At 35.1% G+C, this 17,596-nt stretch overlaps 1 protein-coding gene across 4 annotated transcripts in view; it reads right to left on the bottom strand.

Moving 5' to 3' along the window:
• Positions 1 to 17,596, bottom strand: part of LOC126184683 (choline transporter-like protein 4) — a 264,367-nt gene that overhangs the window by 27,807 nt on the left and 218,964 nt on the right. For all 4 annotated transcript variants that reach the window (XM_049927179.1, XM_049927187.1, XM_049927206.1 and 1 more), the window contains one exon: positions 4,781 to 5,072. In XM_049927179.1, the coding sequence (XP_049783136.1) occupies positions 4,781 to 5,072 (292 nt within the window). The remainder of the gene's footprint in view (positions 1 to 4,780; positions 5,073 to 17,596) is intronic.

Genomic DNA, 17,596 nt, shown 5'->3' with positions numbered 1-17,596 from the left:
AGGATCAAATATGTAAAAAGATGAGAGCTGGTAGAAACCCTTGGGTAACAGAAGAAATATTGAATTTAATTGACAAAAGGAGAAAATATAAAAATGCAGTAAATGAAACAAGCAAAAAGAAATACAAACGTCTCAAAAATGATATCGACAGGGAGTGCAAAATGGCTAAGCAGGCATGGCTAGAGGACAAATGTAAGGATATAGAGGCTTATTTCACTAGGGGTAAGATAGATACTGCCTACAGGAAAATTAAAGAGACCTTTTGAGAAAGGAGAACCACTTGCATGAATATCAAGAGCTTTGATGGAAACCCAGTTCTAAGAAAAGAAGGGAAAGCAGAAAGGTGGAAGGAGTATATAGAGGGTCTATACAAGGGCGATGTACTTGAGGACAATATTATGGAAATGGAAGAGGAGGTAGATGAAGATGAAATGGGAGATATGATACTGCATGAAGAGTTTGACAGAGCACTGAAAGACCTGAGTCGAAACAAGGCCCCCGGAGTAGACAACATTCCATTAGAACTACTGACAGCCTTGGGAGAGCCAGTCCTGACAAAACTCTACCATCTGGTGAGCAAGATGTATGAGACAGGCGAAATACCCTCAGACTTCAAGAAGAATATAATAATTCCAATCCCAAAGAAAGCAGGTGTTGACAGATGTGAAAATTACCGAACTATCAGTTTAATAAGTCACAGCTACAAAATACTAACGCGAATTATTTACAGACGAATGGAAAAACTGGTAAAGCTGACCTCGGGAAAGATCAGTTTGGATTCAGCAGAAATGTTGGAACACGTGAGGGAATACTGACATTACGACTTATCTTAATAAGACTCGAGGGATATGAAAGGGAAGCAGTCATTGGGAAGGGAGTGAGACAGGGTTGTAGCCTATCCCCGATGATATTCAATCTGTATATTGAACAAGCAATAAAGGAAACAAAAGAAAAGTTCGCAGTAGGTATTAAAATCCATGGAGAAGAAATAAAAACTGTGAGGTTCGCCGATGACATTGTAATTCTGTCAGAGACAGCAAAGGACTTGGAAGAGCAGTTGAATGGAATGGACAGTGTCTTGAAAAGAGGGTGTAAGATGAACATCAACAAAAGCAAAACAAGGATAACGGAATGTAGTCGAATTAAGTCAGGTGATGCTGAGGGAATTAGATTAGGAAATGAGACACTTGAAGTAGTAAAGGAGTTTTGCTATTTGGGGAGCAAAATAACTGATGATGGTCGAAGTAGAGAGGATATAAAATGTAGACTGGCAATGACAAGGAAAGCGTTTCTGAAGAAGAAAAATTTGTTAACATCAAGTATAGATTTAAATGTCAGGAAGTCATTTCTGAAAGTATTTGTATGGAAGTGAAACGTGGACGATAAATAGTTTAGACAAGAAGAGAAAAGAAGCTTTCAAAATGTGGTGCTACAGAAGAATGCTGAAGATTAGATGGGTAGATCACATAACTAATGAGGAGGTATTGAATAGAATTGGGGAGAAGAGAAAGTTGTGGCACAACTTGACTAGAAGAAGGGATCGGTTGGTAGGACATGTTCTGAGACATCGAGGGATCACCAACTTAGTATTGGAGGGCCGTGTGGAGGGTAAAAATCGTAGAGGGAGACCAAGAGATGAATACACGAAGCAGATTCAGAAGGATGTAGGCTGCAATAGGTACTGGGAGATGAAGAAGCTTACACAGGATAGAGTAGCATGGAGAGCTGCATCAAACCAGTCTCAGGACTGAAGACCACAACAACAACAAAACATTTTCCATAGATTACTGATGGCATGAAGCATATTGCACAAGCATAGAGTATGGAGGATTTTTAAAGCACTGCTGTAATGACTCCACTGTGGGCAAGTGGGCCCACTAAGAAAGGCAATAAAATAGATCGGTAAGTAGACCCGGATTTGATCCCTACCAAAACTAACTTACTTTTCTTCTCAACATTAAACTATTAATTATTTAATTTAAATATATTTAAACAGTTCAATTTATATACATAAAATTGATGTAGTCAATTTAGTTATGATTACTACTAGGGTAAATCAAAAGGCTATAGGCCACTACACTGTAGCACATCGGTATAATTTTGCACAACCTGTCAATGGATTTTATGATGTCATGATAAGATGTAATCAAGTTAATAAGATGATATATAATTCGGGGAATAAGACAAATACTTTGATGGTTAGAGATTGTTGATGAAGGTAAATACAGTTTTAAAGTTTATGTGTACAGCTTCTGTAATTTCATATAGAAGAAACGGGAGTATTATAGTGCAGAAATTTCAAAATTGTAAAAAAACCTCCCAGAATCCCAAACCATATCCCTGCAAGTTGGTGCTAACACTACTGCAAAATGGATGAGTGGATTAAACAGACTGACAATGTTTTATAAATTAACTTTATCTTGAGACTCTTTGGGGCAATATAGGTAAGTGCTGTACCAAGCAGTAAGTGGATCATTTAAAAAGTGGAAACAAGCATGAACTTTGTGACAATGTCGTTGATGAACAATAGTCTGAACAGACCAAACAGGGTCAATGTCACAATGTCATTGCTGAACATAAGACTGAACAGTGCAAATAGGGTGAATGCAAATACATGATGCAACTACCATGTGAACATGCTTTTTTGCAGTGGCAAGGACATACACTAATAATGAAAAATACTGTTGTAGTACATTGTGGGAATTAAACAGTCATCATCCAGACAATTACAAGCTTGGCAGCAGCATGGAATTTGGGTCTAGTCATCATCCAGACAATTACAAGCTTGGCAGCAGCATGGAATTTGGGTCTGAGTTCTTCAAAGAGGGAATGAATGTAGTGACAATGGCTGCCATAGCTGCCCTGAGCATGTGAATTTCAATAACCAAATGTCACAGCAATTAGTCATCATGGTCAGTATCAGTACACTAGTATGACCACTTGGCCAGCAACCGCAGCATTACAAAAATCGAGAATGCATCTGTTGTGTTTCATCATGGGAGATATATGGAGCCTAGGGCATCTGAATGTCAATACAATTGATCCTGACACATAAGAGGCAACAAATCAGCAATCACTGTGGGTCATGCTTCTTCTGTGTGGCCTGGAGAAGTGCTATTATTGTCCCACTGATGCAGTCATCATCGTCATCTATCAGCCCATGAGATCACCCACAGTACAGACCAGCATCAGCTCCAGTGGGGCGAGGATCAAACTAAGACCCTTCTAGTCACTGGACTGCTGGACACCTACTGTCGTCATGTGCAGCCAGCCAAATATCAGGGACCAGAATTTGCTTCCTAGATGACACTGTCCTAACTGCAAGCTGCTGCTAGTTGGCTGACAACCTCATGTGATCGCCACTAGGCTATTAAGACAGGGCTATGTGGCCAGCATTGACTCAGTGTCAGCTGTGCTGAGTACCTGCTGTGCAAGCACACTCCACTCTCAGCCACGCTGCACTGTTTACGAGCTGTGGTCAGGATTGTGACAGTACTCTGCAGCTGTGGACAATGGGTTTGATGCCCATCTTACACCTGCTGACACGGTCATTGGATCTCTGATATTGCTGAACCTAAGGAATAAATCAACTAGTTCTAACAAGAGTATGTGTGGATTTGGACCTGTTCTCATTAGAGAATCCACACACCTAGGGTGAGGGGGTCAAACTAACCACCCTGACAAGTCTACGCCTGACCACCTCAACCTGAAATGGGGTCGACTCTGCCCTGCACTGTAATTGTCATTGCAGTACGAGATGCTTCTGTAATTGAGCCAAGAAATTTGAAGGTGGAAACTAGATTATGGGCTACTTTTTAAAAAATATACTCAAGCTATAAGTGGTGACTAATTGAATCCCAGACAGCTGTATAGAAGTTATAACACGATAAGTTTATAGCGGCTATGAGCATTTTTGAGCTAGAAGTGCGCTATACGTGTGAAGTATTACCTCTATGACAAAATATTCAGAACAGTACAAAGATATTACTTTAGGTACTATTATTTCTAATTATATTAATTTTAATTTCTACAGGGAGTCACATTCAGAGACCACAGGTGCCTTCTACATCAACATAAATTCACTGCAGTGGAAGAAGTGGCTCATTAATAGATCCTTTGGGTTTCTTTAATTTGTACTTGATTAGTAGACAAGTTTCTTTATGGCTGCTGGCAAATTATTGAAATTCTGTATTTCTAACAAGTGGATATGTTTCTGGACCAAAGTAAATGACTTTAAATCTTTATATAGGTTATTCTTATTCCTAGTATTGATTCCATAAACTGGGTTGGTTGCCTGGAAAAGAGACACTTTATTTATGACAAATTTCATTAAGGAACAAATATACTGGCGAGCAGTAGTAAGTATTCTTAGCTCCTTGAACAGGCCTCTGCAGGACATTATTAAAAATAATTTGTATCACTTGCTTTTGGATTTGGAAAAAATTAAGACTGGCTTGTTATCCAAACAGCGACATTATGAAATGAGAGTAGCAAAATATATGAGCTTCTTTATTACCTATATCAGACATCATGTACATTCAAAATAAAGGTTTATTTAGAAAACAGAAAAAAAAAAAAATCCCACGGCCAACTGTGAATTAAACCTTGGATATTTGGATTTTCACTTTAACAGCCACTTAGTCTGTTTCTTATTCACTACTCAGCTAAAATTTTTGGATAAATAGAGATGTTAATCCTACTAATACTAGTACAATAAAAATAACTTCTGATGACTACAACTTGTAAAATAATGAAAGCACTTCTACAGAGGGCTTTTTACCTTGTCAAGCACTACTGTTCTTAGGATATTCCTCATTATCAGGTTGAACGCAGTTCTGGCAGACTTGCAGAAATTCTTTCCATGTATAGCACACATAATGTATGCATTTTTATTTATAAATTTTATAAATTTTTCAAGGCACCAGAAAAAGCAACGCAGACAGCACATAACTGCTTTTATAAAGATATTGTCATATTTTTGTAATTTTGCATTGATATACTCCAACACAAGTCTGATAAACTTGCATATAGCTAATATGAGTGAACCAAAAGCCACTGTCCCAAGATGATAGCTGGAAAAATAAAAAGTTGCAAATTTATAAAAGCTTTCACATGCAAATATTAACAGTTAACTTAAAGTTTGTTATGATAATATCAAGCTCCTTAAAAGAAAAGCATCATTATGTACAATGAGAGTCAATAGAAGTGAAATATGTCTCATTATTTAAATAAGAAGTACACAAGAATGAAATAAAGGGTATAAAACATCAAGATAAATAATTGGAATGGTGAATCCACTATACCATACCATTAAAAGCAAAGCAATGTAAATCTGAAATAAATTCATCAAAAATGGACAATATACACACTCACGCAAATGCAACTCACATAAGGTCATGTGTATGCGAGTTGCGTTTGCATGAGTGTGTATGTTGTCTATTTTTCAGGAAGGCCTTATTGGCCAAAAGCCCACATTCTGACAGTCTTTTTGTTGTGCCTATCAGCGACTCAACATCTCTGCTATATTGTGAGTAGCAACTATTCTTTTCATAAAATTGATGGATATATACAGAAGTTAGCTGTTGACAGAAATCCACAGCAGAAAATGAATTGAAATGTGAAGTGGCATACTGCAGGTGAATTTCTTTTATGGGACACAGGCGGTGAATTGTATCATCTGTTCTCTGTTGCATTGTATGGTATCTTGCCATGATCTCTCTGCTAAAATGTTGTGGGACTAGGGCCTCCCGTCGGGTAGACTGTTCGCTGGGTGAAGTATTTCGATTTGACGCCACTTCGGGGACTTGCACGAAGGGGATGAAATGACGATGATTAGGACAACACAACACCCAGTCCCTGAGTGGAGAAAATCTCCGACCCAGCTGGGAATCGAACCCGGTCCCTTACAATTGACATTCTGTCGCACTGACTGGGGGCAGACATCTCTCTGCTGATATGTAGCAGGTTAGATTAGACACACTGTTCATTCTGCAGACCCATAGTGAGAAGAAACTTGAAGGTGTGAAGATCGTTTGCAGCATACAATTTTCAAATCAGTCAATTTGATGTACAGGAGACATGTCATGATTTAAAATAAGAAACATTTTTTAAGAGAATGTGGTAGTTTACATCATTTTATATACATTCTGAGTTCCTGCTACACAAATGCATAGTACAGCATCTAGTACGCAAAAATAAAATGTATAATTTAACTTGTTCAAACTGTGAAACTGTCCTCAATGAATTCTTCAGTAGAATAACAACACTTTCCCACCAGGAGAATAAAGAGCAATATTTTCAGTGAATTATGTTACTATCTTTTATTTTATTGTAACTCTTAAACCCCAAATACCCTGGTGTCTGGACTTAGAATTTTAAGAGATTAGTCAGGAGTTTAAAATTCTCTCTGTGACAAGTGCTGTAGTTATGGTTGAGGAAGTAGATGGTATTTTCAAATCTTTTAACAGTTATCAGCAGTTTTTTGGCAACTCTCATGTTCCTAATTATTTTCTTTTGTAATACTAGGAGTCTTGTGACAGTTGTTGAATTTTCCCAGAAGATTATGCCATGACAAATAATTGGCTCAAAGTAGCGGTGATAGACTACCTTTCTTGTGTCTATATTTTTCTGGCACCTGCCAAAATACACATTGCAAATACTATGCTGTCCGTAATCAATGCATACTCTCCAATTAAGATTTTTATCAAGATTTAGGCCTATGAACCTTACATGATTTGCTTTGATGATATCTGATCATTACAAGTTACCTTTATTGTAATCTGTTTTAATGATTTCATTTCAAATTGCATTTTGTTAGTTGCATTTAGTTTTAGTCCATTTGGCTGGAACTAAGATTCAAGTTTCTTTAGAGTATTTTTACACTTTCTGGGATTCTTTTCAATTGGAATTATTTTCAGCAAATAAAACTGAATGAACATTAATAACAAGTAGTAGCTCATTTATGTAGAAAAGGAGAAGGTGGGAACTGATTTCCAGTTTGAGGAGTAATTTCTTGAATTTGAAATTACAATTACTCTTTGTTTCCTGTCTGTTAAATAAGAGTTGAAACACTGTAAAGCAGTGTCCCTGATTCTATACAGCTGTAATTTGTGGTGAAATAGGGAATTGTCAACTGAGTCAAAGATTTTTGTCAGGTCACAGAATATTCCTGTGACTTTTTACCCTTATCTAATGTGGAGCATATTTTTTTAGTAAACTCATTGATGGCATTTACAGTGCTTTTTCCCCTGTTGGAATCAAAACTGGTTTTTAAAAATTATGTCATCTGTAATTAGAAATGTTTGAACTTGTTTTGTTGTAGTCTTTCCAAACATTTAAGAGGAGACCGGTAGAAGAGAGGGGATGGTAGTTCCCTATAGCTTCTGTTAATCCCTTTTAGAATACTGCTTTTATCTTTGCATATTTAAATAGGTTTGGAAAACATCCCTGCTCAAAGGGTTGGGTTATAACAACTGACAGCAGTTGTCAAATGATATTATACACACTCTTGATTACAGAAGTTGGTATTTTATCTTGCTCAGGTGATGTTTTCTTTTTGAAAGACAATATTTAATTTTTGACATCCCTTTGGGTGATTTTTCCAAGCCCTTTCAAAGCTGTATTCCGTTTTTTTTCCAAGCTTATGAAATTTATTGTATCTTGATAGGCTTCCATAAATATATCTTATCTTGCTACATATAAGAAGAATGAATTGAAGCAATTTGACACCTGAACAGGGATTATTATAATACAATTTTGAAATTTAATTTTCAGAATCTCTTGACTTTTAATTTTGGCTCCTAATTCTGAGTGAACATCTGACCACACTGCTTTTGTCTTATTTCTATGTTTGAGGATAAATATATTATTTGACACTCTTTTAGCTGTTGCTACAACTTGCCTGGATACAGCTTTATATCATTTTGACATACATAACAAAATGAGGATTTCTGATTGATTTTAATTCATTATGTAGCTCTCTATATCTGGCACTGAAATTTTTATTCCAGGTGTAATCCACTTAACTTCACTGTTTACTCTCTTTTGACAAGATATAGGGGGAAAAGATTCATTAAATGCCTTTACAAAAGTTAAGAATTTGCCATAGTTCACAAAGCTCTATCAGCCAACTCACAATACTTAGTTTATTGCATAATAAATCCATATTCTTTTGCTGGACTTCCTTTTATATACACTGAGTTTCTTTATGTCTCACACAATTTACCTTGTGTCAAAAATGGAGCTTCATGTTAGTTGCCAATAGCTTCCAGTGACTTCTGTTTCAGAATGTTTTTAACTTGTAGCTGGTTTTTGATAATATTTCTTCTTAACTTGATTTCACTTACTCATTATTGATGTGTAGCAGAGTAATAATGTAACAAAGACTATTAAATATAGTATTTGTAAGATTTTATTGACTGAAAAACTTTTAATAGATAGAACATCTGTTTCTAGGTATATGACCATTTTGTACCTTGGGACAGTCTTTAACATTTGGAAAAGCCTTACTTTTCTGGAGTAATTTTTGTAATTTCAGAAAAAGACTGCAGCGTACATAAAGTGAATGCTATTATTTCAACACGGAATAAGAAAATATGTCAAACTTCTGTTAAAGACTAGAGGTGACAGAGGTGGAATTTTGAAAAGTGTACCAAAATACAACAATCTTCCCTACACATACTGAAATATGCAGGATAATTTTTATGCTACTGTAGCCAAACACTGCCAGTTTATAAGGCTTGCTCACAGTGCCAACATCAGGCATTACATAGCATTCTTGTCATGTGATATACTTAGTAACATATGCATTTTGTGTCAGGAGATAAAGTTGTAAATGAAATACGAGCACGCAGCAGCCTTGTCTTAAAAACAGTCCCACAGAGCTTGACTGTACACCTCCTTTTTTTTTTTAGAGAAAATGACATTACAGATGGAGGAAAGTTAGAAACCACACTAAGTGGAAACTGCAGCAGTCTAATTCATTCAGATAATTGTGCAACCCCAGATCATGTAACGAAAATAAATGAAGACAGAATGTTCTGTGAAAGTAGAATACCATTATGTAGCAGTGACAGTTTCCTCCTCCTTCATATAAATGTACAATCTCTTACGTGTAAAATCAATGAATTACAATACTGGCTCAATAAAATCTACTGCAGTGTTCTATGCATCAATGAACACTGGATGAAAGATACTAAAATAGACTTGTGTGTTCCTCTTGGATATTCGTTAGTTACAAGCTACTGCAGAAAAAGTGTTACACATGGTGGGGTCTCAATATATGTCAAAAGTAACCTTGAATTGCACTACTTAGTTATAGACCTTAGTAGAATATGCCCTGAAGCTACAATAAAAGTAGCTGGTGTGGTAATGCACGAACAGAAAACCGTAATTGTCTCAATCTATCGAATCCCAGGCTCTGATGAGATAGTATTTATAGAAAAAATTAATACTTTAATATTGCTGTTGTCAAAATATAAACAGCACAGAATTGTAACTGTAGGTGATATTAACATAGATATAAGGGCAAAGAGAAAAAAAGTAATTCATATGATTAACACTCTGAAGTCATTAAACTATTACTGTCTCGATGAAAAACCCACTAGACTGAACACATGCCTTGGTAACATAATTAGCAATGTACAAAGAGACTCCATACAATGTGATGTAATAGAATTAGGAATATCAGATCATGCAGGGCCATGGCTTCAAATAGAAAAGTCAGCCTTCAGTTCTACAGAGAGAGAAGTGACATATAGAATTCTAGGTGAATCCATTGTAAACAAAATGATAAACCAGTTAAAAGAAATAGATTGGACTCATGTAATGGATAACAAGAAAACAATTAATAAATGTTTTTCCATTTTCCTGACAGAGATCAAGCATATAATAGAAATGACATGCCCCTTGGTAACCAAAAGGTACCAGAGTAATATTACTCATAAGCAACAAAATACTAATAAGTGGTACACCCCACAACTTAACAAACTCAGAATACTACTGATGATTATGAAAGACAAATCTCATAACAGTGATAGGGACAAAGAAAATTACACTAAAATGAGAAACCTTTACAGATTAGAAGTAAAAAATGCTAAGTGCTGTGCAAATGATGAATATATTTTAAATTCTAAAAATAAATGTAAAGCTGCCTGGACTGTCATTAAAAGGGAAATTAATAATACCAATAAAGAAAGGAGTATCCCTATTGACTCCAATATTCTCAATGAATATTTTGTAAATAGCGTCACCACCCCACCCATCAATTCTGCCTCTGATGCAGAAGCATTGCTCACTTGTGCAAAACAGACAAGGAGTGAGAAGTTCACTTGGACCCGAATCACATTAAATGATATTCATAAGTCAATAAACAAATTAAGTAATTCCAAAACAGAAGACTATTATGGACTCAGTAATCTCATCATAAAAGGTATAGCAAAAGAAATTAAAATGCCACTTCTCTCACTATCAAACAGAGTACTTGATGAAGGAATATTCCCTGACTGTCTTAAGCTCACAATTACATTGCCTGTGTATAAAAAAGGTGAAAGAAACCTCCCAAATAACTACAGGCCCATTTCGATAGTACCAATCATATCCAAGATAGTAGAAAATTATGTGCATAAGCAGATATACAGGTATTTTGAAACCAACAAAATTTTAAATGAACAACAGTTTGGCTTCAGGTAACACCTGTCAACTCTAAAAGCAGTAGAAGCTTTGGTGAGCAATGTTTATGAAGGGTATGAAAAAAGGATATCAATGTCTGGAACACTTATTGACCTAAGTAAAGCTTTTGACTTAGTGATACATGATATACTCATCAAAAAGTTAAAATACTATGGCATTGAAGATGATACACTCTATCTATTCAAATCTTATCCAAGAAATAGGTTACAACTTGTATATGCAAATAATCAGATGTCAGAAATACTCCCTATAGAAAGAGGAATACTCCAAGGCTCTGTTCTTGGACCTTTTCTGTTCATTGTCTATGTTAATGACTTCTCAAATTACATACCATGTAAGAACATAGTATACGCTGATGATATGACATTAATAAGTACAGGAGAGAACTTGAGAACTTACAGAGTGTACTGGACAAAAACAGAGAAATGATGCAAATGGCTAATTACTGGTGTCAGGCTAACCAGCGGTGCATAAGTAAAACAAAAACAGAAGCAATAATATTTAATCTCAAAGTAACTAAAAATGAAAACAAAACAGCGAAATTACGTGGACTAATCACAGACCAAAAGCTCTCATGGGAAGGACACACCAATTATCTATGTAGTAAACTAGCACGAGTACTTTTCTTATTGTATAAATTAAGAAACAGTGTGAGCAAGTAATTGCTACTCCACTCATACTATGCTTCTTTTCATTCCCAAGTGCAATACGGAATATTGCTTTGGGGTAACTCCCCAGGTGCTGAATGTATTTTCAGATGGCAGAAGAAAGCAATCAGGTGCATGGAAGGGTTAGCACCCAGAGAGTCCTGCAGAAATTATTTCAAATCTCTTGGCGTAATGACAGTGCCAAGCATGTACATATATAACTGTTTAATATATGCCAGAGAAAATCTGAAAAAATTGAACATGAGATGTGATGTGCATGCACACAGTACAAGAAACAGTCACCTGCTGGACTTGCCTTCCGCAAGACTTGCTGTAGTCCATAATAACTATAAGTACTTAAGCATCAAATTTTTCAACAAGTTACCATGCTCAGCCCATACAGTACCACTAAATAAATATAAGAATACATTGCAAACCTGGCTAAAAAACAACGAATTCTATACAACTGAAAATTCTTAGAAACTAATCATCAAAATATATGTTTTACCTAAGTTATGAAGGAAATGTTTTAATATTATATAAGCTAGTTATTTTCTGTGATTCTTTTCTTATGTGTGTATTTAATTATTGTATAAAACATTGTTTTACATAATGCTGAAGAAAAGGTCTTTAATTCCTTTTCTCCCCTTTCTGTAACTATTTGAATATCATACTGAAACTAAAGCTCTCTGTAAACTATGATAAATCCAATTGTATGAAAAATACTGAAAGGCTAATAAAAATATTCTATTCTATTCTATTCTATTCTGTTCATCAGTTGGGTCCTCCCAAAATTCATCAATGGAGTGGAAGATGTGGTTCAATAGTGAATACTATTTGCCCGTCGTAAGCTATAGTTTATTAGTAAAGAAACTTTTCATGGTTGCTGGAAAGTTACTAAAAACAATGGAACACCTTTCTCAATAAAGGCGAGTGACTTTGAGGCTTTATGTAGATTGTTTTAATTCCTACTGATGATTTCACGAAGTGAATTGTTGGATAATAAAAGAAAGATATTACTTATAAAAACTTGCAATATACTCAGAAGCAGTAGTTAGTATATTCTGTTCTTTGAATAGTTTTCTGCAAGACAGTCTTTCTTGTATGCTACAAATAATCTGTACTACAAGCTTCTGGACATGGAAAACTTGAACTTGTGTTCGTGAGTTCCCCCAAAATATGATTATGTTTGACATTGTGGAATAAAAGAAGCAAATATCTTTTTTTATTATATGTGACCCACACCTAAAAACCTTCTCACAGATTTGTTTAGGCATTTCAACAGTTCTGTGGTATGTTACAGCTAACTGAATTTATCATCAAATTGCAGTCCTGAGAATTTAACACTGTCATCCTCTTCCATCCGCATGTACTAATGTTTCATGCATATGTTGTGAGGAAGCATCTTTCAGATTCTGAATACCATACATAGAGTTTTTCTTTTATTTTAATGACAGTAAATGTGTAAAAAATCATTTATTATTCTGAAGGAGGAAAGAAAATTAGTAATGTTTAACATGTGAAAAATCATGCAAGACTTTTCTTGTAGCTGTAGGCCTTACCAGTTTCAGAAGAAGACCCTTATTCTGAAAGCTAGCAATTTTACATCTTTGTATATGTTTCAATCTCCCTAGATTTTTCTCTAACCATATAATAAAGATTTGTAGTTCATTTATCACTTTCATTGATAAAAATAATGAATCAAGTAGCATGAATAGAATATAGAAAAATCTGGCATTAAACACTTTGGGACAGTTAGTATTTTGTTAGCCACTGACAGTTCATAACTGGATAACTATGTTGTGCTAATATTCCCATATAAAGCAGTGTAGTGCATTTACACTAGCTGGTGAATAATATTGAATCATTTCCAGGTAAGTTAATGGGATTATGATATGAGAAGTATGCACTGATGGAAGTTGAGCTTTAATAGAACATTGGGAATTAAATATGCTGAATGGAATTTTATAGCAGGTTGCCAACAGACATCGGGCATGAAATTGGAAATCCCCAAAAATTCAAAACTAAAGTAACAGAACACCTTATTAACCACTCCTACTGTAAATTATCACAATATTAATTTTAGGGTCGGGTATGTAAATTATGCTTAAACTACTTTTCAAATGAAACTGGTTTGTAACTATACCAGTGCATAAGTGGCTAATAGTGTTCTGTGAAATCAGCAAAGTTGTGTAAATACTTACTCAAAGTAGTAATAAAAGTGTCAGCTGAGCAATGTAATAGGAGGAGCAGTTTCCTTCCTCCTTTCCCTCCAAAGTATCTGCTTTTCAATTTAAATACACATTCAAAGTAATTCAGAAGCCATTCCCATGAACGTCAGTGTGATTAGATTAGTGCAAGCTACAATCTTGGTTAGTACACATTACAGAAGTTGCCTGTGTTGGTGTTTGTGTCTGTTGATGTATAACTTGACCCATTCCATGTTCTTGAAGGATTTATTCATGACAGTGTTTGAACATGGTGTATGAATGAATATAGGAACAGAAATTATATGACCATATTCACAATCTGCACCAATGGAATAAAACTGAACTCGGAGTGGCAAAACATATAAAAGGGACTCATACAAAGCTTGGTGCTGGATGCCCTCCTGTTCTCAACCAGTAGAAACTACTTTCTAAACGCTATAAAGGAATGTTAATGAATTATATGTTTCCAGATGAATCAAGCATATTAATCCAGGGCTGAAAGTAACCAATGCTAAACATGTTTGTGGTGTTAGCAGAACAGGTTTGCAATAAGCTCTCCTTAGTCAGTTTAAGCCATGAAACTTCACAACAGATTAGAACCGTATGGCAGACCATTACTTGAAACTGTACTGTTCTTTTCTTGGTTTCATGAGCCACAATGTCATCAAATCTACACAGGCATGAACTGGCAACCTTCCTTTATAGCTTTGATTCTGTCAGTGCTGGTAACAAAAGCAGCAAGACTGAAACTGTACCCAGGAAAGAGTTTGCTTGAAAACATGAGTAAGAAAAACTGTCCCCACATAAAGCACTTGAATATAAATGGCCTAAGTGCTGATTTTCCAAACAAAACTCATCGAGTTGATGAATTACAAATTATTCTTTCTGAATGTAAAAATATCAAAGTTATTTGCCTAACTCAACAATGGCTTACATTTGATAATATCAGAATTCTTAATAAAACTGAAAATTAATAGCCAACTGTTTTTGTAGATGAGGAAAACCACGTGGAGGCTCCTGCGTACTTACTTATTCTAATACAAAATATGAAATAAGAAATTATCTTAATCATTTGAATGAAGAGTGTGTATTTGAAAGTTGCTGTATTGAGTTGAGGGACTCAAATGTCATAGTAGTTTCCATTTACAGAGAACCAGAGAAAGCTACAATTGAAGCTTTTCTGATGAAGTTTCAGTGTCTGCTTGAAAATCTCAGTAAAGAAAAAAGGAAAAGATTGTAACAGCTGTTGACTTCAATATTAATATCACAGTTGAAAGCAATGATGTATCCAAATTCACTGACTCAATAAATAAAAAAAAATGGCTTCAAAGTAAACTTGATGCAACCCACAGTAGGAAGTGCACAGTCAGTGATCTGTATTGATAATATTGTAACAAATAATGTGTTTGAAGAAGTTTACAAGTTTTGCTTGGATTTGGGAATCTCTAATCACTCTACACTTTTCATTGAACTACCAAAAGTAAACCAAGAAATTCCATACAACAAAAGCCATATGAAAAGCAACTTCAAAGAAAAAAATCACTATATTTTGTAATAAGTTAAGAGAAGTTGATTGGCCTTACGACAGCTGTAGTGTGATAGTAACTTTGACAAATTTTTAAGTAGCTTCTTCAAATGTTTAATGAAACTTTTCCACATAGAACCGCATGTAACAGAATAACTTGTAACCTTAAATGGACAACTCACGGTATAAAAATTTCTAGTGCCACGAAGAGGCAACTCTACAATGAATTGACATGTAATAAAAACAGACATTTTGCTGAGTATATTTATTTATTATATTATTTACTATATTTAAAAAAAAGTTGTGAAGGTAGCATAACAAATGGCAAATAATAAATTCATTGTGCAACATAAAAGCGAGACAAAGGCAGTGTGGTCTACTGTCAAATCAGAGTTAGGTGTTAGAGTTACTAGTAATGAAATATCTAGGATTAAAGTAGATGATAGCTTCATCATAAATACAGTTGAGATATAAAAATGTTTAAATGAATTCTTCATAAATGAGGCTGACTCAGATGTTGATGTAGAAGAATATCAGAATAAAGTAAATCCCTTTGGACCCCACCGAGAAACTCTTGTACTGCATTAAGAAATAAAAGATCTGCTGGGTGTAATGGGATACCCACTAAAGTAATTAAAGCAGTGTGTGATGCAATAGCACCTCCCCTAACTAAAATAATCAACTAATCTTCTGAACAGGGATGCTTTCCTGATATGTTTTGACGTTTGCTGAAGTCAGATTTCTATTCAAGAAAGTGTCAAGGGAAGATGTGGGAAACTATTGCCCTATTTCTGTTCCTCCAGTCTTGTAAAAACTGTTAGAGAAGGTAGCTACAAACCAAGTCAAAAACTTCATTGTAAAAAATATCAGGGGAGCAAAGTTGCATGTGTCTCCTGTAATCTTACAAAAGTATTTGACTTTCTGAACCATGCCTTGCTTATCTAGGAATTAGACAAATATGGAATTAAGTAGTCATATCACACTTGCACAACAGAAAACAAAGGGTAACTATCACTTCAAACACAGTGCATTATTATTCTAAACGGAGTACAATATCACAAGATGTGCCTCAAACACTCCATTTTGGGGCCAATCCTGTTCCCACTGACTTACCCATGAATATAAATTTCCTATCAGTTCTGTTTGAGGACAATACTTCTGTTTTAGTTGATGATGATGATGCATAAAAAAATTTTAGCTCCATTATAAGCCCACTGGATACCCTAGAAAACTGGCTCCAGTTAAATGGTTTGAAACTAAACACTGAACAAACCTGTACTTCAAACCAAACATTCAAAATGTGTGGAACTTAAAATATAGTACAACATAATAACCAAGCTATGGAAGAAATTGTCATAATCAAATTCCTAGGACTAAATGTAGACAAGAACTTAAGCTGGACAATACACATTGAATTCCTATCAAATAAACTAAGTGGTTTTGCATTTTCAGTGCAAATATTAGGAAATTCTACAGACATGAATATCCAAAAAATAGAATATCATAGTTATTTTGAATCTATCATTAGACATGGTATAATTTTGTGGGGAAGTTCAAATAGTGTTTGTTGAATATTGAAACTGAAGAAGAACATTATCAGATACATGTGAACTGCACAACAAACAGAATATTGTTGCCCATTACTTTGGAAACTATGAACCCTATTTGTTCCCTCCATATACATTTACAAAATTATAGTCTTACTACACAACAGACAAAAATTATTTGAAGAGAATAATTTTAACCACACATATAACATGAGAAATAAAAAGAATTTTATTCTACCCATACATCAATTGAAATTATATGCACGGCCTCCACAGTATGTCAATGTGCCAAAAACATATTTAATATGAAGCCAGAGATTCTAAAAACAAAGCTACGGCAGATTCCATGGAATGCCACTACTGGCATCAATCCACTTGCTACTAACATCTTTCTTAAAATAGTTCCAAGGTATTCTTGAAAAATATTTACAACACTTTACCTTATGTAGGTTAAAATTAGCAGCTGTAGATGTTGCATCAATATTTTGAGGAAAAAACCAATGAACTGATTACTATATAATACACTTTAGATCAATGGCACATGCACTTCTCAATCATTAATTCCACTGATGAACTATTCCCGTAATTCTTACAATGAGCGTAATATAATTAAACTGACAGTTTTCTAAGTGCTGCAGTGTGGGCTGTGTACACTGCACAATTCTGAAACATCATAGGTATATTCACTAATTTGCACACTCATGAACTTACTGCCACCAGGTGAGGACTATAAGTAGTCAGGATGTGGTATGCGTACAGGGAAAGGGGTTGAATGATCAGACACAAGATAACAGTGGTTCTGACATGTTTATTAGGATAAGGTCACACATTACAACATGAATTCAATATGGACTCCTTACTCAGCAACATACTGTATCTGTAACATGGCAAGGCTGACACTTGCTTGCAGCATATCCACTGTAATCAGAGTGATATGATGTCATATGCTGTCCTTCAGATATTCCTACAACCAGAAAT

Source organism: Schistocerca cancellata, chromosome 1 (assembly GCF_023864275.1).
Source record: "Schistocerca cancellata isolate TAMUIC-IGC-003103 chromosome 1, iqSchCanc2.1, whole genome shotgun sequence".
Lineage (NCBI taxonomy): Eukaryota > Metazoa > Arthropoda > Insecta > Orthoptera > Acrididae > Schistocerca > Schistocerca cancellata.
Note: the sequence above shows the minus strand (reverse complement) of the source record. Positions and strands in the feature narration are given on the sequence as shown.